General features: G+C 43.9%; 3 protein-coding genes and 1 pseudogene across 7 annotated transcripts in view; 1 reads left to right on the forward strand and 3 right to left on the reverse strand.

Moving 5' to 3' along the window:
- The window catches only part of bltp2 (bridge-like lipid transfer protein family member 2), a 36630-nt gene extending 30263 nt beyond the window's left edge, over nt 1–6367 (reverse strand). For 3 of the 5 annotated variants that reach the window (XM_082956325.1, XM_082956326.1, XM_014214263.3), the window contains exons 1-2: nt 5575–6367; nt 4322–4448 (exon numbers count right to left, since the gene is read on the reverse strand). In XM_082956325.1, the coding sequence (XP_082812451.1) occupies nt 4322–4448; nt 5575–5642 (195 nt within the window). In that variant the 5' untranslated portion in view covers nt 5643–6367. The remainder of the gene's footprint in view (nt 1–4321; nt 4449–5574) is intronic. The other 2 variants (XM_014214269.3, XM_082956327.1) reach the window with 1 other exon arrangement.
- Nucleotides 6368–6508: 141 nt separating this feature from the next.
- On the reverse strand, nt 6509–14438 carry LOC106612786 (glyoxalase domain-containing protein 4). Its single transcript, XM_014214272.3, has 9 exons — nt 13639–14438; nt 13194–13243; nt 12945–13065; nt 12117–12261; nt 9035–9171; nt 8636–8722; nt 7627–7740; nt 7455–7541; nt 6509–7363 (listed from the first exon to the last, which is right to left on the reverse strand). The coding sequence occupies exons 1-9, from the start codon at nt 13726–13728 to the stop codon at nt 7298–7300; spliced, it is 897 nt and encodes a 298-aa protein (XP_014069747.1). The 5' UTR covers nt 13729–14438; the 3' UTR covers nt 6509–7297.
- Nucleotides 14071–16184, forward strand: LOC106612746 (rRNA methyltransferase 3A, mitochondrial; annotated as a pseudogene).
- Nucleotides 16185–17118: 934 nt separating this feature from the next.
- LOC106612785 (nucleoredoxin) overlaps nt 17119–26510 on the reverse strand; it is a 67025-nt gene continuing 57633 nt past the window's right edge. Inside the window, exons 3-8 of the mRNA XM_014214270.3 lie at nt 26272–26405; nt 24483–24583; nt 24115–24221; nt 23020–23199; nt 22197–22321; nt 17119–17811 (exon numbers count right to left, since the gene is read on the reverse strand). Coding sequence (XP_014069745.1) covers nt 17629–17811; nt 22197–22321; nt 23020–23199; nt 24115–24221; nt 24483–24583; nt 26272–26405 — 830 coding nt within the window. The 3' untranslated portion in view covers nt 17119–17628. The remainder of the gene's footprint in view (nt 17812–22196; nt 22322–23019; nt 23200–24114; nt 24222–24482; nt 24584–26271; nt 26406–26510) is intronic.

Raw genomic sequence — 26510 nt, forward strand, 5'->3', positions numbered from 1 at the left:
CATTTCTTGGTTCTTCTGTAGTGCATAAAGACCGCTACAGATAGAAAGAAATATACAATGAGCAAAGTGATCACGCTGTTTGTGTGGCTGCTATGAAAGTGAACTGTGTTTTCGTGTGATCAGGGGTGTATTCATCCCGCCAATTCCATTGAAAAAGTTTATTCGGCAGAAGCAGACGGAACAAAACGGGGATAAACAGACTTGAATTGTTCCAATAGAAACTTTAGTTTGCAACTGTTTGACTAATGATTACACCTTAGATCAGCTCAATGCAGGCCAAGAGTGTACAAGGTGGAATTGAATGTGTCAATCAATGTCTGTCACCTTGATTACTCAATTTCTATTTAACCAGGTAGGCTAGTTGAGAACAAGTTCTCATTTGCAACTGCGACCTGGCCAAGATAGAGCGTAGCAATTTGACACATACAACAACACAGAGTTACACATGGAATAAACAAAACATACAGTCAATAATACAGTAGAACAAAAGAAAACAAAAAGTATATATTCTATGAGTGCAAATGAGGTAAGTTAAGGCAATAAATAGGCCATGGTGGCGAAGTAATTACAATATAGCAATTAAAACTGGAATGGTAGATGTGCAGAAGATGAATGTGCAAGTAGAGATACTGGGGTGCAAAGGAGCAAGATAAATAAATAAATACAGTATGGGGATGAGGTAGGTAGATAGCCCATCTGTAAACAGCCCATCTATGTACAGGTGCAGTGATCTGTGAGCTGCTCTGACAGCTGGTGCTTAAAGCTAGTGAGGGAAATGAGTCTCCAACTTCAGAGATTTTTGCAGTTCGTTCCAGTCATTGGCAGCAGAGAACTGGAAGGAAAGACGACCAAAGGAGGGCTTTGGGGGTGACCAGTGAGATATACCTGCTGGAGCGCGTGCTACGAGTGGGTGATGCTATGGTGACCAGTGAGCTGAGATAAGGCGGGGCTTTACCTAGCAGAGACTTGTAGATAACCTGTAGCCAGTGGGTTTGGCGACAGGTATGAAGCGAGGGCCAACCAACGAGAGCGTACAGGTCGCAATGGTGGGTAGTGTATGGGGCTTTGGTGACAAAACGGATGGCACTGTGATAGACTGCATCCAGTTTGTTGAGTAGAGTGTTGGAGGCTATTTTATAAATGACATCAACGAAGTCGAGGATCGGTAGGATGGTCAGTTTTACGAGGGTGTGTTTGGCAGCATGAGTGAAGGATGCTTTGTTGCGATATAGGAACCCGATACTAGATTTAATTTAGGATTGGAGATGCTTAATGTGAGTCTGGAAGGAGAGTTTACAGTCTAACCAGAGACCCAGGTATTTGTAGTTGTCCACGTATTCTAAGTCAGAGCCGTCCAGAGTAGTGAAGCTGGACGGGCGAGCAGGTGCGGGCAGTGATCGATTGAATAGCATGCATTTAGTTTTACCTGCGTTTAAGAGCAGTTGGAGGCCACGGAAGGAGAGTTGTATGGCATTGAAGCTCATCTGGAGGTTAGTTAACACAGTGTCCAAAGAGGGGCCAGAAGTATACAGAATGGTGTCGTCTGCGTAGAGGTGGATCAGAGAATCACCAGCAGCAAGAGCAACATCATTATGTATACAGAGGAGAGAGTCGGCCCGAGAATTGAGCCCTGTGGCACACCCATAGAGACTGCCAGAGGTCCGGACAACAGGCCCTCTGATTTGACACACTGAACTCTATCAGAGAAGTAGTTGGTAAACCAGGCGAGGCAATCATTTGAGAAACCAAGGCTGTTGAGTCTGCCAATAAGAATGTGGTGACTGACAGAGTCGAAAGCCTTGGCCAGGTCGATGAATACGGCTGCACAGTAATGTCTCTTATCGATGGCGGTTATGATGTCGTTTAGGACCTTGAGCGTGGCTGAGGTGCACCCATGAACAGCTCTGAAACCAGATTGCATAGCGGAGAAGGTACGGTGGGATTCGAAATGGTCGGGAATCTGTTTGTTAACTTGGATTTCGAAGACCTTAGAAAGACAGGGTAGGATAGATATAGGTCTGTAGCAGTTTGGGTCTAGAGTGTCACCCCCTTTGAGGGGGATGACCGCGGCAGCTTTCAAATCTTTGGGAATCTCAGACGATACAAAAGAGAGATTGAACAGGCTAGTAATAGGGGTTGCAACAATTTCAGCAGATCATTTTAGAAAGAGAGTGTCCAAATTGTCTAGCCCGGCTGATTTGTATGGGTTCAGATTTTGCAGCTCTTTCAGAACATCAGCCATCTGGATTTGGGAAGGAGAAATGGTGGGGGCATTGGCGGGTTGCTGTGGAGGGTGCCAGGCAGTTGACCGGGGTAGGGGTAGCCAGGTGGAAAGCATGGCCAGCCGTAGAGAAATGCCTATTGAAATTCTCAATTATAGTGGATTTATCGGTGGTAACAGTGTTACCTAGCCTCAGAGCAGTGGGCAGCTGGGAGGAGGTGCTCTTATTCTCCATGGACTTTACAGTGTCCCAGAACTTTTTTGAGTTAGTACTACAGGATGCAAATTTCTGTTTGAAAAAGCTAGCATTAGCTTTTCTAACTGCCTGTGTATATTTGTTCCTAACTTCCCTGAAAAGTTGCATATCACGGGGGCTATTCGATGCTAATGCAGAACGCCACAGGATGTTTTTGTGCTGATCAAGGGCAGACAGGTGTGGAGTGAACCAAGGACTATATCTAGTCCTAGTTCAACATTTTTGGAGTGGGGCATGCTTATTTAAGATGGTGAGGAAGACACTTTTAAAGAATAGCCAGGCATCATCTACTGATGGGATGAGGTCAATGTCATTCCAGGATACCCCGGCCAGGTCGATTAGAAAGGCATGCTCGCTGAAGTGTTTTAGGGAGCGTTTGACAGTGATGAGGGGTGGTCGTTTGGTCGCAGACCCATTACGGATGCAGGCAATGAGGCAGTGATCGCTGAGATCTTGATTGAAAACAGCAGAGGTGTATTTGGAGGGCGAGTTAGTTAGGATGACACCTATGAGGGTGCCCGTGTTTACGGATTTGGGGTTGTACCTGGTAGATTCATTGATAATTTGTGTGAGATTGAGGGCATCAAGCTTAGATTGTAGGATGGCCGGGGTGTTAAGCATGTTCCAGTTTAGGTCACCTAGTAGCACGAGCTCAGAAGATAGATGGGGGGCAATCAATTCACCTATGGTATCGAGGGCACAGCTCGGGGCAGAGGGAGGTCTATAGCAAGCGGCAACTTGTTCTGGAAAGGTGAATTTTTAGAAGTAGTAGCTCAAACTGTTTGGGTACAGACTTGGATAGTAATACAGAACTCTGCAGGCTATCTTTGCAGTAGATTGCAACACCGCCCCCTTTGGCAGTTCTATCTTGGCGGAAAATGTTATAGTTAGTGATGGAGATTTCAGGGTTTTTGGTGGTTTTCCTAAGCCACGATTCAGACACGGCTAAGACATCCAGGTTGGCAGAGTGTGCTAAAGCAGTGAGTAAAACAAACTTAGGGAGTAGGCTTCTATTGTTAACATGCATGAAACCAAGGCTTTTACGGTTACAGAAGTCAACAAATGAGAGCACCTGGGGAGTGGGAGTGGAGCTAAGCACTGCAGGACCAGGATTAACCTCCACATCACCAGAGGAACAGAGGAGAAGTAGGATAAGGGTACGGCTAAAGGCTATACGAACTGGCACGTTTGGAACAGAGAGTAAAAGGAGCAGGTTTATGGGCACTGACTGCCACTGCCTGCTGAATTGGGCTTACAATACATTTAATTTTTATTGTTCAGGTTCACCATCAAGCAATAGTTTTGGTAGATTTGCTTTAAACAAATCAGTGTATATGGTCATTTTTAGATATACAGGGTAAAGTTGATAAATTCATAAAAGGACAGCAATCACTCTTGCGAGGTGCACTGCATGGCCGAAGCGAGGAGAAGAGAAAATCACTCGGTAAACGGTCAAAACCATTTGATTTTGAGATGGAGGTGAAATTCAAAATTGTGCTATTCATACCTCTTGACTTATTCCATATTTTGTTGTGTTACAGCCTGAATGCAAAATGTATTAAATATGATTTTTTCCAATCACCCATCAGCAGCAGATTTGATTTAGAATGGAAAATGAATGTGTGTATGCAACAAATGTTAGTACATCGAATCATAACACATTGAACCAAATCGCATCGATTCGTTCTCTAAACAAACCGAATCGTTTCACACTAAAACATATCGTTCCTGTATGGTATCGGAGCACATGTACCTAGCTAGATATGTATCGGAAAGATGCACATCCCTACATTTAATTTCAGAAGCCACACGCTTTGTGTAACTGTAATGTGAACATGGCCTACCAGAGTGTGCTGCGGCTGAAACTGGATACTTATTCCATGCACTGAAAAGAGCCCTACTGATTTGATCTTCAGCTCAGCGTTCAGTGTGTTGTGGAAGAACCGTACCGCCAGGCTGCATATTAACCATCTGAAAATAACCAGAGACAACAACATACCATGTCAAATGATTTGATAATGTCACCGATCATAAAGAAATTATACATTGAACAGACATCTGTGTCTCTCACTTCTCCATCAACAGAGCTGTGTGCATTTGTTTGCCTGTCATTTTCAAATCAAATGTCACATACACATTTAGCAGATGTTATTGTGGGTGTAGCAAAATGCTTGTGTTTCTAGCGCCAACAGTGCAGTAATATCTAACAATTCACAACAATACACACAACCTAAAAGTAAAAGATTTGAATTAAGGAATATATAAATATTAGGATGAGCAATGTCGGAGTGGCATAGACTAAAATACAGTAGAATAGAATACAGTATATACACATGATGTGTAAAGCAAAAATATGAAAACGTTATTAAAATAACTAGTGTTCCAGTATTTGTACATCCTCATCTGCACATATATCACACCAGTGTAAATTGCTAAAGTGTAATTACTTCGCCACTATTGGCCTATTTCTTGCCTTTCCTCCTTACTTCATTTGCACACACCGTATACAGATTTTTCTATTGTGTTATTGACTGTACGTATGCTGATCCCATGTGTAACTGTTGTTTATGTCGCACTGCTTTGCTTTATCTTGGCCAGGTCGCAGTTGTAAATAAGAACTTGTTCTCAACTGGCCTACCTGGTTAAATAAAGGTGAAATAAAATAAAAAATAAATAAAGTGGCCAGTGATTAAGTCTATGTATATGGGGCAGCAGCCTCTAAGGTGCAGGGTTACATAACCTGGAAGTTCCATCAAAGGACAGGCTGGCACTTGTGTTAGTGCACAAAGACAGGGCATTGTTCTAGCCAACTCTTGCAGCAACGCTTCAGCAGTTCAGTTGTCTGATTGCCCAAGCCATTCCCATTACAACATTTAGTGGGTTCTCTACAAATCTCAAGTCACATGAATAGTGATTTTCAGAGGTAGAAAGAATCAGGTATTCCAAATGTAAGGTATGCATAGATACTTTCTGAAAAGGGGACATCTGCATTATTTGATGATTTGGCAATAGTTGTTTTGGCAATAGAAGGAAGGTATATTAGACAGTAATATTGTGTTAAAGTGTTCTTCCCCCATGTTACGGCATGTTTTCTTACCTGAATAGTAGAACAGATAGGAGCAGGAACAGGAGAAGTGCTAATAAGACGATCAGCAGGAGAGACATTTGTCCTGATGTTGACCCCTCGTTCACACCCAATGTGTGGTCATGGGGCTGGTTATTTTGATTTCAATGCCACACGGTTGGAAAATTAAGACAGTTCAGCTCCTCTTTGGAGCCCGGAGATACCTGTCATGCAGGTGCCTCGAGCTTAATGTCACGTTATGTCTTGTGAGCTAAAGATTGAAGTGCAATCATGGCACTATTCAAGAACTATTAAATAACATATGCCAGCTAACGTTGTCTTGTCTAGTCTGGAAAATCTGATAGTTACACTTTAATAGCTAGGTTAGTTCGCAGGGCCAGACTGTGGTATGCTAACGTCGCTACCGAACGTTGGCTGTCACAAAAAAACCATACAAAATTGCTATAACAGTTTGAAGGAACCGATATAACTAGCGGGCTAAATGGAAAGCTGGAACTGGCTCACAGTTTCGAGTAGCGAGCTAGCTAACTATACTCAGATATCACTGGTCAATTACTAGCTGGTAGCTAACTACGACGTTCGTTGGATAGCTAAATAGCCACGTACTAGCTAGCAAAAGCGTCAATTGAAACCAATGTTGGCAAATTTGGTAGCTAGCTAACAAATATTAGCCCCTTTTCAACCTATTGGAAATCTGACGGTCTCAAAATGTTCTTATCCCGTCTGGAGAGTTCTCATCCTCACATTTTCAGTGGCAAAACACCATCATATTCTAGGATTGTTGTCCACAACCGTAAACAGAGGAGCGATGAGCAGAATCAAAAAGTCAATATGGAAATGGCCAACCAATTTGTTTCCCGGAGTTCGAAACGCCTTACACTGAACCCATTCTGGATATCGCTGGACTAGCTACATTGCACTTATCCTTTCAATCAGTGCACACAAGTTTATTCAAAAATGATTTAATATGCTTCTCCTTCTTTATTATGCAGCATAACCACTCAATAGTTCGTTTAATAAGTGACCAGACACTTATTTAGTGTCATTCATCTCTTTATGCCAAAGAAAGGGAATCACTAGAAAATGATAGGAGTGAGTTGTTAGCAAAGGTTAGGCAATTCTCCCATCTTGAAAAAAATGTTAATTCCATCCCCTTTTGATATAGTTAACTTTCATTTCCCCATTTGAAACAGTTCAATGAGCACAACACATCTTCAACATCACATGATATGCATATGCCCTCTCATTTCATTGGTTTTTCAACCTGCAGCGTCTGCACATTTCACAAACCTTGACCTACAATTTGGCAGTGTGAGGACTTAAAATTGAAATGACTTTTCTGCCATACACTTGCAGTCTTGCACTTCACTGTTCTGATGAAGTCAGAATTATTACAGTGTTTTATTCATTTCATTGAGCTGAACAGGTACAATTTCTTTGCATACAAAAACATGATTCATTTAAAAGTTGTCCATGTTCATCAAGCTTCTGCCACAGTAAGACTGAAATACAGGTACACTTTCAGTCTCCTAAACATCTCTATATAATGCTTCTGGTTGAGTAAAATCTACTGACGTAGTGCAGCTGGAAGGTTAATGCCATATACAGGGCAAAATATACAGACAATTAGAGAGCCCATGCTCTACACCTCTATTGGAGTGTTCACAAACACATCCAGGTACAGTAGTTGGAGATGTCCAGTAGACCCATGACGGCTCAGCTATGTTCTAAGCATTTACACTGAAGCCTTCTGCTTGTTGTGCTTGGCAAACCACTCATCACTTTTATCTTCAGCAATAGCCTGAAAATAAATGAGGGTAATGGATTAAGACTATGTACTCGGTGATAATGCAAAGTATTGTTTCATTTTCATAATATTTCTAAATACCAACCTTATCCAGCAACGCATTTCCACTGGGCTCCATATGGGAGAGTTGTCTGAATGCCTCATCTCCCACAAAGCAGATCTCATGGGCATCCTAGACCACATATGACCACCGTTATTATGTGGAGAATGTATAATTATTACATTTTACCATGTTAATCATTTGGTAATGCACTCACTGGATCAGCCAGAATGACCACTTCTACTGTAGCCTTCCCAGGGGTGTCCAGGCTAACCAAAGGAGTAAGGATTTTATAGTTTTCTTTTGTCATCAGGGCTTCAAGATCTGGCAACTAAAAATAATTAAACAAAAATTATTCAATATTGCTTTCTGTGTGCATGTGTAACCGGTGTGAAATGGCTAGCTAGTTAGCAGGGTGGGCGCTAATAGCGCTTCAATCAGTGACGTCACTCGCTCTGAGACCTTGAAGTAGTTGTTCCCCTTGCTCTGCAAGGGCCGCGGCTTTTGTGGAGCGATGGGTAACGGTGCTTCAAGGGTGACTGTTGTCGATGTGTGCAGAGGGTCCCTGGTTCGAGCCCAGGTAGGGGTGAGGAGAGGGACAGAAGCAAAACTCTTACACATGTAAAGAGTCTGTAGGGCAAAACTACTAAGAATTTATAGCATTGTATAGACTTTCTGTGTTTCTGTGTTTGCAAACACGCATGAGGGCGATGCGCGCAAGTTGATGGCAGAACAAGGGGGAGTTCTTATAGCAAAAAGACTATTTACCAGCTATTTACATGCTGCTTATGACTGATTTCACACTACTTTTGGATTATAAGGCTCGTATGAATGTCCTGTTTAATATGTTTGTGTCATCATCGCAAATCACTGCATTATACTTAAAATAAAAACAATTCAACTCGTAAATTGGCTCTTTGGCTAGCTTTTGCAACAGCCTATTTCAATGATCGTTAACATTCTAGCTAACAACTGTTGCATCCAATAGTTATTTTGCAAAAATTACAACCAAATATTATCTTCGTCAACTGTTCAAGCTAGAATCAAAACATTGTAAGCATATGAGAGCCCAAAAAAGTTATTTTGTTTAGAAGTAATAAAAACATAAATCTAGGCGATGTTGAGTCGGCACAAATGGCGACGGCTTTCTTACTGCCATCAAGAGTCGCGCGGATATGTGTATGACATCAATGTGTCGTGTACTGGAAAAGGGTCTATTACTTCACCTGCTTATGTGGACAGGAGAATGCTATCCTCCCGAAAGCTGTCCCATGATCTACTATCCCACCAATGTTGTAAAGCTCTAGTTTACACTGCAAATATACAGAAAAACACACCTAGCATTAGCACCATCTTATCAATTCATGCAAACACACACTCGTGTTCTAAATGTAGAACACAGGAGGCTGCTGAGGGGAGGATAGCTCACATTAATGGCCGGAATGGAGCAAATGGAATCAACCACATGAAAACCATTTGTTGGATGTATTTGATACCATTCCACTAATTCCACTCAAGCCTTTACCACAAGCCCTCCTCCCCAATTAAGGTGCCACCAACCTCCTGTGGTGTAGAACCAAGTGTCTCTCTCTCTCTCTCTCTCTCTCTCTCTCTCTCACACACACCTGAGTGTCTGCGAATCCCATCAGCACAGTCTTTTTCTCCTCATTTCTCTCTATCACCTTCATCCCCAGAAGGGAGGACCAGTAGTGTGTTGATTTCTGCAGGTCAGACACTGCCAGACATACCTTCTGTACAGGATCTTTAAACAAGTGAAAAACAGATACACATACAGTTGAAGTCGGAAGTTTAAATACACTTAGGTTGGAGTCATTAAAACTCGTTTTTCAACCACTCCACAAATGTCTTGTTAACAAACTATAGTTTTGGCAAGTCAGTTAGGACATCTACTTTGTGCATGACAAGTAATTTTTACAACAATTGTTTACAGGCAGATTGAGATCCCCTAAGACAAAAAGCCTACACTCCCCAATATTCAGTCTTTGTGTGGCAGATGTTGAATTCATATCTTTCCACCATTTCCAATCATCATGTGTATGTATATATGTGTTATAACATCCTCTTATAAAGTCATCATACCGACAAATGTACACTTCTGTTGAGGTATCATTTGCCCAAAGCTCTCCTTAGAAAATGTGGTTATAATTGATGAGGAAAAAATATAATTAGCTATGGCTAATTTACAAATATGTAGCCCCGTTTCACTCCAATGAACCACTTAGCTATTGAGTCTAGACTAATAGTTCATCATAAAGATTGAATTAGCTGCTATAGTCTAGAGCTTTAATGGAGATACTTCACCCTGAGAAACACTCAGTACTCAGTCCAAATGCATTGCCTGTAATTCTAATATTTCAACAGACAGACTAGAGTACAGTTGAAGTCGGAAGTTTAAATTCACTTATGTTGGAGTCATTAAAACTCATTTTTCAACCACTCCACAAATTTCTTGTTAACAAACTATAGTTTTGGCAAGTCGGTTAGGACATCTACTTTGTGCATGACACAAGTCATTTTTCCAACAATTGTTTACAGGCAGATTATTTCACTTATAATTCACAGTATCACAATTCCTGTGGGTCAGACGTTTACATACACAAAGTTGACTGTGCCTTTAAACAGCTTGGAAAATTCCAGAAAATGATATCATGGCTTTAGAAGCTTCTGATAGGCTAATTGACATCAGTTGAGTCAATTGGAGGTGTACCTGTGGATGTATTTCAAGGCCTACCTTCAAACTCAGTGCCTCTTTGCTTGACATCATGGGAAAATCAAAAGAATTTAGCCAAGACCTCAGAAAAACAATTGTAGACCTCCACATGTCTGGTTCATCCTTGGGAGCAATTTCCAAATGTCTGAAGGTACCACGTTCATCTGTACAAACAATAGTACGCAAGTATAAACACCATGGGACCACGGAGCCGTCATACCGCTCAGGAAGGAGACGCGTTGTCTCCTAGAGATGAACGCACTTTGGTGCGAAAAGTGCAAATCAATCCCAGAACAATAGCAATGGGCCTTGTGAAGATGCTGGAGGACACAGGTACAAAAGTATCTATATCCACAGTAAAACAAGTCCTATATCGACATAACCTGAAAGGCCGCTCAGCAAGGAAGAAGCCACTGCTTCAAAACCGCCATAAAAAAGCCAGACTACGGTTTGCAACTGCACATGGGAACAAAGATTGTACTTTTTGGAGAAATGTCCTCTGGTCTGATGAAATAAAAAATAGAACTGTTTGGCCATAATGACCATCGTTATGTTTGGAGGAAAAAGGTGGAGGCTTGCAAGCTGAAGAACACCATCCCAAACGTGAAGCATGGGGGTGGCAGCATCATGTTGTGGGGGTGCTTTGCTGCAGGAGGGACTGGTGCACTTCACAAAATAGATGGCATCATGAGGCAGGAAAATGATGTGCATATATTGAAGCAACATCTCAAGACATCAGTCAGGAAGTTAAAGCTAGGTCGCAAATGGATCTTCCAAATGGACAATGACCCCAAGCATACTTCCAAAGTTGTGGTAAAATGGCTTAAGGACAACAAAGTTATTGTATTGGAATGGCCATCACAACGCCCTGACCTCAATCCTATAGAACATTTGTGGGCAGAACTGAAAAAGCGTGTGCGAACAAGGAGGCCTACAAACATGACTCAGTTACACCAGCTCTGTCAGGAGGAATGGGCCAAACTTCACCCAACTTATTGTGGGAAGCTTGTGGAAGGCTACCCGAAACGTTTGACCGAAGTTAAACAATTTAAAGGCAATGCTACCAAATACTAATCGAGTGTATGTAAACTTCTGACCCACTGGGAATGTGATGAAAGAAATAAAATCTGAAATAAATAATTTTCTCTACTATTATTCGGACATTTCACATTCTTAAAAAAAGGTGGTGATCTCTTCTGACCTAAGACAAGGATTTTTTACTAGGTTTAAATGTCAGGAATTGTGAAAAACTGTTTAAATGTATTTGGCTAAGGTGTATGTAAACTTCCGACTTCAACTGTACACAATATACAGGTAACTGTCAAAATAAAGGAAACACCAGTAAATGAGGGATACAAAGTATATTGAAATCAGGTGCTTCCACACAGGTGTAGTTCCTGAGTTAATCATGCTTAGTGTCATGTATAAAATGGCCCATTATTTTGGCTACCATGGCTAGAATAAGAGATCTCTGACTTTGAAAGAGTGGTCTCAAAGGAGCATAGGGGGTTTAAAGTGTGCGTAGGTGTCTCGGTCACCAGATCTCAACCCAATTGAACACTTATGGGAGATTCTGTTGTGGCACCTGAGACAGTTTTTTCCACCACCATCAACAAAACACAAAATGATGGAATTTCTCATGAAAGGATGGTGTCGCATCTGGCCAAGAGTTCCAGACACTTGTAGAATCTATGCCAAGGCGCATTGAAGCTGTTCTGTTTTGGCAGTTACCTGGATGTAAGGAGTATTGATATGTAGACTGGTTCCAGATACGTTTGTACTCCTGCCTACTCAATGCAAGCCAAACATGGCATGACAAGAGTGGCAAGAACTGGCATGATGGCACAAACAGACTGGTACCCAGGTTAATTAATTTCCTCCTGGACTTTTAAATAAACATGGTAGACTATAATCTACTACTCGACTTTAGTGTCTACTACAGCAATGATCTTCTGTGCAAAGCACTGTTGACCCACCATTGTGAGGCTGATCTTTGTCCACCAGGTAGAAGCGGTAACCTCCAGGGGCCTCAACCAGATAGAGAGCCTCTCCAACCTCAGTGAGGGGCCAACCAAGCCGCTTAGCATTGCTGACAGCCTGGCTAGACTGCAGAGTCAGACCCTGAAATAAAGACATGGTGGCATACATTGAGTTAGGATTGGGTTAAAAAAAAAAGTATATATGTAACCGATGTGAAATGGCTAGTTAGTTAGCGGTGGTGCGCGCTAATAGCGTTTCAATCAGTGACGTCACTCGCTCTGAGACCTGAAGTGGTTGTTCCCCTTGCGTTGCAAGGGCCGCGGCTTTTGTGGCGCGATGGGTAACGATGCTTCGTGGGTGTCAGTTGTTGATGTGTGCAAGGGTCCCTGGTTCAAGCCCGGATTGGGGCGAAGAGAGGGACGGAACCTACACTGTTACATTGATGCTGTTGCTGCGGAAAAGGAGGAGTGGTGCGCGCTAATAGCATTTCAATCAGTGACGTCACTCGCTCTGAGACTTGAAGTAGGGTTTCCCCTTGCGTTGCAAGGGCACCGGCTTTTGTGGCGCGATGGGTAACGATGCTTCGTGGGGTGTCAGTTGTTGATGTGTGCAAGGGTCCCTGGTTGGGGCGAAGAGAGGGACGGAACCTACACTGTTACACACACACATACACATATACATACATACATACATACACATACATACACATATACATACATACATACATATACACACACACACACACACACACACACACACACACATATATATATATATATATATATATATATATATGAGTGTTCATGATATGACCATTCACTTACCAGGAAGTCATTGCCAAGGCGATATTCTCCCACTCCATAATTGTAGGTCAGCTCAGCCACAAAGTGATCATCCTCTGGACCAAAGCCAACCATTGTCTTGCTCCATTTTCCATCATAAGGGCTGAACACACACAAGCAAGTAGGGCATCATTTGAGAGAGACCGTGACTATTGTTACACAACAAGTAATTCAAACATTTCATTTTCACAAGAGGTGTTGGTTGAAAAGTAAAGTTGACAGCCTGCCTACCCATTACAAGTGGCCTTGCATCCCTCTTCAAACTCTTCATGACGCAAAATCTGAAATCAAATAAATGATTTTGACAAAACAGTGATCTAGTCCCCAATATCACGTGAGTTTACAGCACTATGAACACCATTGAAGCACAAATCATAACAAACGAATGAAACAAATGAAATGTGGCGCAGCGGTCTAAGGCACTGCAACCCAGTGCAAGAAGTGTCACTACAGTCCCTGGTTCGACTCCAGGGTGTATCACATCCGGCCGTGATTGGGAGTCCCATAGGGCGGCGCACAATTGGCCCAGAGTCGTCCGTCATTGTAAATAAGAATTTGTTCTTAAGTGACTTGCCTAGATAAATAAAGGTTAAAATAAAACAGTGGTACACTCTGTGCAAGTGAAATCTATTGGTCACGTGTTTGAGGATGTTCTACGAAAGAGCTGGAAATGTACCTTCATGCCAAGCACATCTCGGTAAAAGGTGGCCGTTTTGCTTCTGTCACCCACTTTGAAAACGAAATGCAAGGCTCGCCTCAAAGCCATGATATCCCAGGTGAGTTTGCTGTGTACTTACTGTACGATTATTTTTCACGCTCTGTTTGTCTACGTCGAATGAGGAACCTTGCAATCGATTGCTCTGGTATCGATTCTATGGAAGACAACGTTTTTCGGTACAGATACAATGATTTGCCGCTCAATCGCAGATCAAATCTATCTCAAGACAACGAGGAGTATTTAAATTAAAAGTTAAGCATATAATATTGTTTTACAGATCAGTATTACCAACATAACACCTTTTACTTGGATTACCCCCCCATTTTTTTATGGAATAAACCAACCAATCGTCATGCCACTGTTTAATGTTTCCACGCCCTCTTCGCGAAGATGGTGGCGTCCATGAGAGGCATCTTCTTACAGCAGGACAAAGTCATATTATGGAAAAGGCAACGACTGTATCGTAGATTCAAAAAGATACGTGCGAGCATTGAAAAGGAGACCTGTGAAGGTGTTGTATTCTGATAGTGAGACGACATTTCCAACATCGAAACAGAGGTCAGATCAAATCGGCACAAGCAGCCTCAGACAGTTGTGTCCAAAATGAGGGAGTCCACTGATCGTGTTTTCAGCATGTAATGGAGTGCCAGAAATGGCAAAGCATCCTCAACGCCGGAACATACAACCAATCTGAAGGACCAACTAGTTGGCCTCAAATTCGAAAGGGCAGTCCCTGGTGACAAAAGATTGGCGTAAGTCTCTGTGCATGTTGGCTATCCACCCTATGTTAGATAATTGAGTGAATATATCCGCTTTCATTATAGTGGCTACGGTCTGTGATGTATGTTTGCATGTAGACTTTGTATGATAGTTGATGTTCAGTCTAGATAGCAGGCTATGTATCTTGACCTCTTCTATCCTCTCTCCATCTCCCAGGAGTGTGGCTCGCTCCAGGACGTTTCGGGAGCACCAGGGTAAGATCCTGCTGGAAGGGAGACATCTGATCTGCAATACACTGGCTGCTGGTGCCAACCCCCAGATGGTGTTCTGTGGACACACTTTGTGAGCTCCCATTGGACAAACCGAAGAGGGCCACTCTGGTTAAAGTCAAGTTGGAGGACATCAAGATCTGGTCTGACCTTGTAATGCCAAAGGGAGTGATGGGTATGATTTTGAAGTTCTATACGCTACTGTATATTGAGAATAAATACTGTATATTGGTAATACTTTCCCCTTGTAGCCATATTTTCTCTGCCAGACCCATCCCGGCTGACAGTCCCTCAGGTCCAGCGTGGTCAGTCTGTGCCACTGTCCCTGATCTGTGACAGCGTGCGGGAACCTGGGCACCATCCTGCGCTGTGTTGTCGCTGCAGGCTGCCACAATGTCCTGCTCATCAAGGCTATGTCATGATGATAAACTGGGGATGGGCATAATCCAATGTATAGAAATGTTACACCCTATTCAAGTCAATGATGTCATATTGGGTGGACTGGTGACCATTTTGAGTGTACCCATAGGAGCTGATAGTGAGGAACTAGTGTGTGAACCTGTGCACTACTCTGGATGGTTCTTTCACTAAGTATCTTGTGTATGTCTCTTTTCACAGGCTGTGTTGATTCTTGGGAACCTAAGGTTCTGCGAGCAGCGATGGGTGCCCATTTCCGCCTTCCCATCTTCCCCAGCTTGGACTGGGACGACATTCAAAACCAGCTGCTAAAGTCTGACTGTCCACGTGGCAGATAACTGCAGCGGCTATGAGAGAGAAATAGCTGAGAACATGGAAGCAAACCAGTCCAACAAACCTTCAAAGGCAGGGGACTATGGATGGGAGAGTAGCAGGCCTAATTGTAAAGACATGCACTATGAGGAATATCAATCAGATTCCAAACTGTCACTTCCAAGAGCGGAGACCAAGTTGTACCATGAAGGCTGGGCTCAGGGGAACACAGGCCTTGTGATTAGTGGAGAGACTCATGGACTGAGTCTGGAAGCTGTCCAATTGGCTGAGAGAACTGCCGGTCAATGACTGTTCATCCCTGTGGTCCCTGGAGTGGACAGTCTCAACTCAGCCATGGCAGCCAGCATCCTCCTGTTTTGAAGGCAGAAGTTAGCTGTTAAACCTAATGGAGACGTCTTGGAGGAAAGCTTCCTCTAAAGTGCAATTTCCATGATTTTCCTGGAAGTTATTATATTCCTGGTGTCACTTTTTCCATGCATACATTCTAGACTGCACAACACCTCTTCACTGTACCTCATGTCAGACTGACTCATATGGATGGATTTAATTTCCATATTCAACTCAGCTAATAAAAGTGAAATAAAAACAGCGTTTGGCTGAAAATGACAATTTCCATGATGTGGAATGTTCTTTCCGGTCTACCCATTTATTCAATTATATCTTCCAAAATTCCTGCCATTGTGGCTTTGTAAGCTTCACTTACTCTACACACAGTTGCCTACTATATTTCCTGCCAGTTGAATAAACTGCTGCTATTCAAGATGACATGTGCTCAGTGTATGTCTGTTAAGCAAAGGAAATAACCTGTCAATCTAACATTTTCACTGATGGGCCTATGAACGCAATTATCATAGGTGCCACCCTGTCGTTACTGAAGCAATTTGAGAACATTTACTGTAGGCAAGGACATTTACTGTAGGGTAAAAAAAAAAAAACTTAATTGAAAGGTGTGAAATACTTGGTTGTCTTACACTGTAAACAAATGGGTTGTGTACGAAGTCTGACATCAAGACAACATATTGTACTTCGTTTTTAAAAAAAATTAGAAATATATAAATGGAAACGAAATTATTTCTGGAGTCATGATGCATTATAAATAATGGACACTTGTAGGTGATACCAAGCTAATACTGTAAAATACATTTGCTCAATGGAATAAAACTGCTTGACCAAGTGAATGAGAACTGGGCTCATGGATAGAGGAAGTTGACAGACAGTTGTCCTTAACAGTGAATTTTAATGGCTGTGAAGTCATGACTAGAGACAACCAGGGAGTGACAAATGTGAATGAATACTTCAACACTTAGTTGCTAAAATGGATTTTAAATGCCATTTTTTTTTGCCTTCAAAAATATCTGGCCTTTTCAATAGAGAGGATCTTCACAGAAAATCATCTTAAATGTCATGGTGGTTGAGATGGAAACATAATTATGATAAGACTCTCATATCATGAAGGAGAACATGACATGGTATTTGAAATTACATTCACTTATCACGCATCAAAGCCAGATGCAATACAAAAGCAAATACTGACAAAATGACCTTTTAAAACAGGGAAATCATGACATTGTTGGGTCTATACTGTATGCACAGCGGTCATACTATTATGCACCACCTTTTAAACAGAAGAACAAGAACACCAGACTGAAGTTCAGAACATTTTCTGCACTGCATACTTGTAAATTACAACTACAGAACATTTGTTGCAATCATTTTATTCTTTCCCAGCACATTTTGGAGAAAAAAAAAGCAATGAGGGTTCGGCAAAAGTAAGAGACATTGTGAAAATTCAAGTCCATTGGGTCAACATTGTGTGGTTTCTTCTAGTATCAAGAAATGCCAATAATGAAACTCATAAAATAAGCTATTGGAGCCAAAAAGTAACAGAATGTCCATATTACTGTAGGGGCTTTAGTCAATGCAAGGCACCACAGGAGAAGACTCCATGAGAGAAAGACATGTCTAAAAAAAGCGAGACCTTGGTCTGACAGAAAGCGGGGAGACTGGAGAGGAGGCTGGTGGTCGTAGCCGGGAGGTCAGGGTTTGATGAAGGTGTGGGTTCAGTCCCATAAGTTTCTAGGTGTGTCCCCCAAATGGCACCCTATTCCCTATATAGTGCACTACTTTAGACCAGGACTATGGACCTTGGTCAAAAGCAGAGCACTATGCAGGGAATAGGGTGCCATTTGGGACAGTCTAGCCGTGCTCTCTAGATGGGCTCTGGTTTGAGCTTTTCAGCCAGAAAGTCTTGGACAAAGGTCTCCACCACGGCCGGTGTGATCTCCTCCACGTCCTTAACGTACTTGGCCCGGGCAGACATGTCCAGGATGGTGAGCAGGGGTGCTGCCTCTGGGAGGTTGGTGTAGTCACGCAGGGAGTCACTCATGTCATCCTGGAAACACACACAGGTCAGTCATGATCATACGGCAATCTTGTCTACCAGCCTGTCGATATGTGGTAGCAATTGTACCTGTGGAAAAGTTGTATGACAAAGTGAAGTGGTGTGGCCTAGTCTACATATTATCAACAACAGTTTATCCAGTGTGTCATGCAAAAGGAATTGCTAGATAATTGCTAACATCCTTATGACCGAATATAAAAACATAATTGCTTTTAATCAGTTCTGGCTTGATTTTGGTATTAAAAAACTGGGACATCACACAAGATTAACTACGGCACTTAATATAACTCAATAGATTCACAACTGAAGGTGATAGTGTCAATGCCTGCTTGAAGACTGGGGAGCTCTTCTTTTCTCTCCTCCTGCAGGCAGTGTTCACCACTAGCCAGGGCTCCATCATGCACCACACTGTGGGAGAGAGATGGTGGGGGAACAGGAGGGGGTCCAACAACATCCCTCCCTTCAAAGCCTCACTCACAGACTACAAGGCTGGGAAGCTTCAGAGACACATCACAGCGTGTTTGGATAGTGTACACGTGGGTGAGAAGGAGGGGGAGAGACTGGTGTATTCCCTCATGTCTGGTGAGAAGTAGTAAAAAAAGGGTGTGTGGTGGAGCTTTGACGACAGAGTTAGTGAGGACAGACTTATTCGGGAAGTGACATGTCTTTTTACAAGCCTTGTTCAGTCCCAGGCTTGATCTCACCTCTCATCCTTTTAACAACTGGGAATTACAGACAACCATAAGACAGCAGGAATAACTCACTATAACACCACAGCAGACAGGAAGCGGCACCCCAGCCCACTCGGAGGGGCTATCAATTATTCCGCGAAAATAACATGCACTTTTTGGCAATACTTGCAATCGCATGTCATTTCAGTTAGCAATCTTAGAGGAAGCTTTTCCCCACTTCAACAAAGCTGCATTAGTTCCAGTCAGTCAAGACTTTTCTTCTAAATGTTAGAGGATTCCAAGTGTTGATTTGTGAAGTCATATTTCAGCTCTGTCATGCCAGATTAGTATATGACATCTTCTGAGATGATCTCTCCCTTCCTCGTGACAGGATGAGCTGATTTCTACTCAACTAAGCCCTCTGGGTGAGAGAGACTTGGAAGAGATCAAAGAACAATTTCATATGGAAAATATTATTTAAAAATACAGAAGTTACAGAACACGACCACAAGCTGGCGCTGTCGCAAAGGCTTGGCCCTGTCATTAAATCACAGCTTTTCACTAATGTTTTATTTTCTTTTTTGGAGTAACGCTCCCGTTATCTGGAAAAATGGCAGTAAAACAATTCAACCTAAATGGATTGAACTGCACAATCAGCTCTCTGACCAGTTTGGCCACTTTGCTACCTAAAAAGGACAAGTATGTATGCCAACACAGTTTGTGACTTGTTGCGAAACTGCTAGCAGAACAGTTGAGTTATTCTGTGGCATGTAAGATCTGGAGAGCTCACTTCCTCTGAATCTCTACCATCTGATCTGGGAGCAGATAGTCTTTAAACCTATTCAACTTCAGAAAAATATACAATGAAAGTAATTGCTACACTTATGAGGATGTTAATGGATGATTCATGTAGCCACAAGCTACATTCCCAAGCTTTAGAAAATCTGTGATTCCTCACATCCTCCATAAAGTCTTCTCTTGCACGCTCAGATTGAAGATACATCCTTGGCATTGCCTTAGAAAGGAACCACAGAAAGAGAAATCACAGGAGTCTCTCTGTTAGCATGGCCTCCCAGCCTCTTAGATATGAAGAGATGTAATCTCCATGGCTGTCTCCTTCTCTGTGGGAAGTCTTGCGTCTTCCTTTGTGTGGCTGCTAACCATGTGTAAACTGTTCTTCATGAGAAGCAACCAGTCCAGCTGTGCGAGTGATAAAGAGACTGGCCCCCATCCTCTCTCTCCAGCCCAGCTCTGAATACAAAGACAAAGGGTATCTATGCTATGCTACGTATGGCCTGTGCGTTTACCGTATGGAACCTCCTGCTGCACCATGTCAGGTTTATTCTGACCATTGTAGCATTCCAAAGAGTAGACGACGCTCATCAGATAAGGACCTGCAAAGATAAGAAGCTCCCATTGGCCAGACGGCCTGGAAAGCAGCCTACTGATTGGTCAGCTTGAGAGCCTCCAGGCGTTGTGAAATTCAGGATACAATCGGCAGAGCGATATGATTGGCTGAACAACGGCCTATCAGTCTGTATCACTGGAAGATTCAGGCTGGAAACCCATAGTTACTGAGAATCACTGTATCAAAGGATAGGATATAGGCCAGCCAGACCCTGTATCTTTACATACTCTACATTGTAAAGCACTGTTAGACCTAATGAAAAGTGTTATGCAACATTTTATTCAATAAATAGGTATATTGTTGCTTTAAATGACAGGGATTTGCCTGTGAGTGTATTGGCTTCTTGATGATTGATTGTTTCATTTCTTCTAACTGTTGAACTGTATTGCCAGTAAGAGACACAGGAGACGAGTGTTTTCTAAAAACACCACACTGCTTGGACGTAAATAACTAGTGGAGAGGCCAACCTGTCTGGCTCACAACACACACACAGTGTGACACAGGTCTCTGTGTCTACATGACCTTTGAACCCTGGGGTCAGGGAGGTTAGCCGGTGATACGGGCAGCAGACTAAACTATTGTCAGGATCTCCTATTCCTGGCTAAACCTGGGAAGATCAAAGCAAAGAAGACAACTATACCCCAAGTATCTCATAGTTAATAATATAGAAAACACTGTAGATAGAAAAAACGATATATTTGATAGAAAAAGCATAACATTTACAGTACATGTCTTTATTACAATCACAAATATCCATCAATCCCCATGAATTTTCTCTGTGAATAGGGCGTCTTCTAATGGTCATACCGTAGGTTGCAAGTCAGTTTCTCTTAGCCTCTCTGTGACTTATAGGGTGGGGTAATGAGATCCCCCTTTCTTCAGGCCAGGCTCTCCATGTGGGGCTGCCAGCATTGTACTGTACTGTCTCACTGATAAAGTAAACCATCCCCAGCACAGCAGCTGGCAGACAGGGCCTGGTCTGACCACGTGCAGGCAGGCCTCACCCAGGCCAGGGCCCTGCAGGCTGCATGGGGGTCCATCCTGTAACCTCAGCCTGGCATAACAGAGAGCCCAATGGGTCCATGGCAGGGAGTGATATCTAACAGGGTATACACATGCTGTCTCCAAAATGTTACCCTATTCCCCATAGGGCTCTGGTAAAAAGTAGTGCACCATATAGGGAATAGGGTGCCATTTATAGGGAATAGGACGCCATTTGGGACTACCCCAGTCTGGAACAGATCGAGTGCTGGTGAATTCAGATCCAGCTACATGTAACCCAGACGATGAGAAAACTGTACCCGCCTGCTATAGACTACCACAGACTGAACATTAACCTAGAAAGCAACACAGACCTTTCAGCAGAGAAACAGATTCACTTTCATTCAGTCATGTAACATTCATTAGAATGAGTCCAGTCCAGATGAGCATAAATACCAATCAGTATGCAACAAATCCCCAAACAAGTGAACGGTAAAGAGAGAGGGTGTTAGTATGTTGTCTTAGCCCTAGCGTCTGTCTGTGACGTGAACGTGCGCGTCCTTCGGTCTGTCTGTGGCCGTAGCATTAAGGACGACATGAGAGCAGAGTGGCCTCAGGCAGCCAGGCAGAGGGTAAGACAGGACAGAGAGGGAGCACCTGTGCAGCTCCCCAAGGCTGAAACCGAAACCATCTGACATGGGACACCGTCCTGACCTCCGAGCTGAGGGAGGAGAGGGGGAGCTAGCTAATCTGGTAATTACGGCTGTCCCTGCTGCTAACTCCACAAGCTCTTGAAAGGATGAGAAGGAAAAACAAGAGATAACAAGAGTTAAGAAAACTCCATGTTCCCTCCTGCACTGAGGGCAGGCAAGTGGGTGGGCGGAAGGATCGAGGGGGAGATTGAGGGATTTGGGAGGGAGAGGTGCACAGCTGTTCTGTGGAGAGTGAGAACAGCCATCATCAGACACACGGCCAGCTGAATTCTGGGCCATTGGCCTTGTGGTGTGCCTCACATAAAAGTGAAAGGGGGTTTCATCCCTCAGAAACGGCACCTCTGACATTATACTGTAGCTTATGTCGGTTGGTGAGTAGTGGCATGTTCTCTACCAGAGGATTATGATATGTGATAACTAAAGCAGATGGAACATCATGCCAGAGCATAGCAACAAGCAAACACACAGACACAGACACCCACAGTAGAGGAGATGTACAAGACAGGAATGCAAAACAACTAAAATTCCAAAGACAGATTTCATCACGTGAATATTCTCATCTAGGTCAGCTGGAGGTGTTTGTGTGTGTGTCCACTATCTTACCTCTCCAGCCACGAAGAAGAGCAGTGGTGTCTCCTCCTCCTTGGCTTTGTACTTAGCCATGATCTTCTCTGCGATTGGCTGGATCAGCTCCTTCGCCGGCTCCAGCTCTCCCACCTCCTCCGCATCTGAACAAGAGAGAAACACAGGTGTCAAAAGTATGAAAAGAGTCAAAAGAGGAAAGGTTGAGAGAACGTGTGAGAGAGGAAGAGGAGAGAACTTGGCGTGAAGACTAGAGAGAGGACAGGAAGAAGAGACGAAGAGAGAAAGAAGGTAAATGAGCAGAGAACAGGAGGAGGAGAGGTCTGAGGGGGTGAGAGACGAGTGAGGAGAGAAAAGGAGGAGAGCAGATGGTCTGTGGCTGACCCCTTCGGATCTGATCTCAGGGCCTGAAATCACGAGGTCATCAGTTTGCACCCGGTCACTCCATTCTCACATTGCCTTCTTATTGTCTCGCCTGGCTTGATGGTTGCCCTGTCCACTTTGGCCTGAGCCACTTAGCAGAGGATGGCATCCATCTCAGCCATCTCTCTCACTGCCAACAACCTAACAGACAGACAAACCATGTTCTTCTTTCTTCGCTCCGCCCTACTCTTGCATGTTCACAGACTTTAAAATAGCATGTGGCCCTACAACTGATCTGTTCACTTTTACTACATGCACAATGCTCTTTAGAATGTACTACTATACATAGTCTGAAGGATTGGTTAGGTAGAAACCAGCACTGAATGCTCCCCAAATTCACCCACAAAGAGCACGAGGTAGGGCGTCGTGGAGGTGCACGGTAGGGACTGACATTGAAATGTTCATCCACTTATCTACTCACCCACAAAGAGCACGAGGCAGGGCCCCTCGTGGAGCTGCACGGCGTTGGACTCGCTGAGCTCCAGTACGGGCCGGGGGTGCCAGGGGAAAAGCCGGCACTCTGGGTCATTCAGCACCTCCACACGGCCCTGTCGCGTGATCATGTGACCCTCCGCGTCCAGCAGAATAAGGGTAGGAATACCTGGTAGGGAGGAAGACAGAGGAGAGAGAGGGAGCGAGAGAGGGGGGGTGGGGGGGTGAGAGAAAGAGGAAGAAAGAGAGAAATAAGGAAACGGGGGGAGAGAACAATCATGAACTGTAGATTTTCACTCTGCCACCTCCCCTCCTGTTCTTCCATGTTTGCCAGTTGCTCTCACCACATATGGCTGTCTCTCTCATTGTTTATCTGTGTGGTATGGAGGAGCTTTTAATCCCCAAGCCTCTGACCGTCCTCTGCTCTCTGAACTCTCTCCAGTTCCCTCCCTCTCTCCATTCATCTCTTCTCAGACTCCCGCTGATTTTTCTTAACGCCCGACCCTTTTCTCTCCCAGTCTTTCAGATTAGAATATCACTGTGTATTAACAGCCTTATCAGACACAGACACAGAGTGCACAGTGTGTGCTTGTCTGGGAGGAAGGGTGTGTGTGTGTGTGTGTGTGTGTGTGTGTGTGTGTGTGTGTGTGTGTGTGTGTGTGTGTGTGTGTGTGTGTGTGTGTGTGTGTTGATGAGTGGGGGCCAGTGTGAATTACAGGGGTTTGAATTGGGAAGCGGGGCAGTATCGACCAGTCCTGCAAGCATTCTGAACATTCCAGCCAGAAGAGGTAATGAGCCAGCACTTTGTCTACAACCACACTACCCCTCTCTACAGAGAGAGAGATGACCATTACTCAGCGAGCAGAACAGTAAACTTGATTACCAGCCCACATTCCTTCAGCTTCAGGGCTATCTGTTCACTGTTCCCTACCCAGCACAGGGTAGAGCTGGCTGCCATTAGGCCGCTTCTCCACATCAACACATCATTAAGCCAGACTGCTAGTGTTTGATACTCACTCAGCCTCATGTCCAGGAGGACTAAAGTATATGAGTACAGGAGGAGACATCAGAGACAGTGTTGTACCTTGTATTCCAAAGAGTCTGTTGAGTCGTGATCGTCGGGCCTCGTCTGAGTATGGAACTGCCAACCAAGGCATCTCACTGAAGTACTGCTGAAAGGACTCCTCCGACCTGCGTTGGTTGGCAAACACAAAACAACCCTCACTTCCACTGTCAACTCAGTCAATTCTGTTAACATATCAGAGGAGCACGAGACTCTGTATGTATGTATGTATGTATGTATGTATGTATGTATGTATGTATGTATGTATGTATGTATGTATGTATGTATGTATGTATGTATGTATGTATGTATGTATGTATGTATGTATGTATATACGTGTGAGAGAGCGCGACAGAGAGAGAATGTATACGCATGTGTGAAGGGAATACCGGTCAGCGCTGACAAACACCATCTCAAAATGTTGACCCGATTCCTTCACAGTGCGATATGATTCCAAGAGCACCCGGGTCAGACTGCGGCATGGAGGGCACTGCAGGGACAACACACATGGACACACTCAACAAGTTATGGCATTAGTTTCCAGAATGACCTAAATTTATCAGTCTATATAGAACAGTATATAATGATGACAGATGTGTAGTTGCTGAAGTCAACATGGTGTTTTCTGACTCTCTCTCTCCCTACATCTCTGCAGTACTTCACCCTAATGTTTCACCAGAAACCAGGACTAACATTTCCTTTTGTTTCCTGGCCCGTTCAAATGTGAGAACCTAAGTACTCAGGATGGAACTCAGGCTGTTCTTGGCTTGGAGGCATTTGTTGTTGTGAGGGAGTGAGTGAGTGAGTGTTTTGAGGGAGAATGGTCTCTGGTCTAGTGTGTGTGTGTTGTATTCCCTCCCTGTCTCTCCCTTACAGGATTAGGGGCAGTAGAGTAGCGCCTGTCCGCGTGTGTGTGTGTGTGTGTGTGTGTGTGTGTGTGTGTGTGTGTGTGTGTGTGTGTGTGTGTGTGTGTGTGTGTGTGTGTGTGTGTGTGTGTGTGTGTGTGTGTGTGTGTGACATTAAGGTGGTATCAGAGTGCCAGCGGCAGCAGAGCTGTGTCTGAAGAAAACAAAACAGACCAGTCTCACTCCTCATCAATCTCCATTTCCTCCTTTTCATTCTCAGCCTCAGTGAAACACACAGCTAGAGACGAGCGGAAAGTCAATGAGGAACTGTGTCTACGCTATCCTGCCGAGGGTCACTTCAGGTCGTTGGTAAAAAGTAATCCGCTGGCCATTTCACACTTGTAACTGTCTCCTAATGGCGGGTGGATTTACGCTGGTAAGACAGGGAAATGTAGCCTTAAAATAATACACAAACCTATACGATAGCTACCTCAATTACCTCAGTACCATCCACATGGTACTGGTACTCCCTGTATATAGTCATGTTATTTTTACTCATTATTCTTATTCGTTATTCACTGTGTTCCTCATGTCACTATTTACATTTTTTGTAGACTTTTTTAAAAACTATGCATCGTTGTAAAAGTAAGCATTTTACTGTTAGTCTACACCTGTTTACGAAGAAGTGACAAATAAAAATGTACCAATTTGTATTGGTTTGGAAAGTGGACTAGTCTGAGTGTGTCATGGCTTGCTGCTGGCTTGTCTCTGGAGCTGAAGCCAGCACTGGCAGCTGGAGGGGCATCTGCGGCCTGCGTGTCTCATCAGCTGAGCTCATCATTGACACAAGCCTTTCATGAGTCACCAATTCACGACCTTCACACAGATGGGCAAGCCCAGCACTGATAGAGACCAACAACGGGTCTGACGCCCACTTTAAAGGGCACTAGTAGGTGATGACCACAAGGAGCAGAATAACTAGCTAATGTAGTCCCAGACAACGGAAGTCCCCTAACTTCTCTGCCCATCCCCTGGCTACTGGCTGCTGTGTTTTCTCCCGCTGCGCCCTGCCACCCTGCCCTGGCTTTCACTGATGCCTCTTTGTTTTAACAGGGCTAAAGCTCATATCAGAGGACAGCTGGGTGCCTGAAAGGGAAAATGAGGCTCCCCTCCCTGTGTGTGTGTGTGTGTGTGTGTGTGTGTGTGTGTGTGTGTGTGTGTGTGTGTGTGTGTGTGTGTGTGTGTGTGTGTGTGTGTGTGTGTGTGTGTGTGTGTGTGTGTCTGTGTGTGTCTATGTGTGTCTATGTGCCCCTCCTGGCCCCCCACCACTCACCCAGTGTGCTGAGAAGTACACTCCCACATAGTGGCCCTCCAGGGAGCTGATGTCTGTCGTCTGCCTGTTGTTCCTGAGCAGAGGGCCGGCCACCACCTCCGCAAAGGGCTTGGGCCCCCAGGGGAACTCCAGGCCTGAGAGGGAGGACAGAGGGGAAGAGAGGGTAAGGTAGGGGGGAGGGTTTGGTGTTAGGGAGGAAGGAAGGATATTGAGAGCCAAGGTTCTGATTAGTGAACAGA

This window comes from Salmo salar, chromosome 09 (genome assembly GCF_965601325.2).
Source record: "Salmo salar chromosome 09, fSalSal1, whole genome shotgun sequence".
NCBI lineage: Eukaryota > Metazoa > Chordata > Actinopteri > Salmoniformes > Salmonidae > Salmo > Salmo salar.

Bases quoted from the DNA above. Each gene is read 5' to 3' on its own strand.
- LOC106612786 (XM_014214272.3), bottom strand. From the start codon at position 13,728: ATGGCTTTGAGGCGAGCCTTGCATTTCGTTTTCAAAGTGGGTGACAGA. The intron at 8,723-9,034 runs GTGTGTGTGAGA...GTATATTTGCAG, and splicing joins TGGGATTCGCAGACACTCAG to TGTAAACTAGAGCTTTACAA. The intron at 7,542-7,626 runs GTGAGTGCATTA...TATGTGGTCTAG, and splicing joins TGGTCATTCTGGCTGATCCA to GATGCCCATGAGATCTGCTT.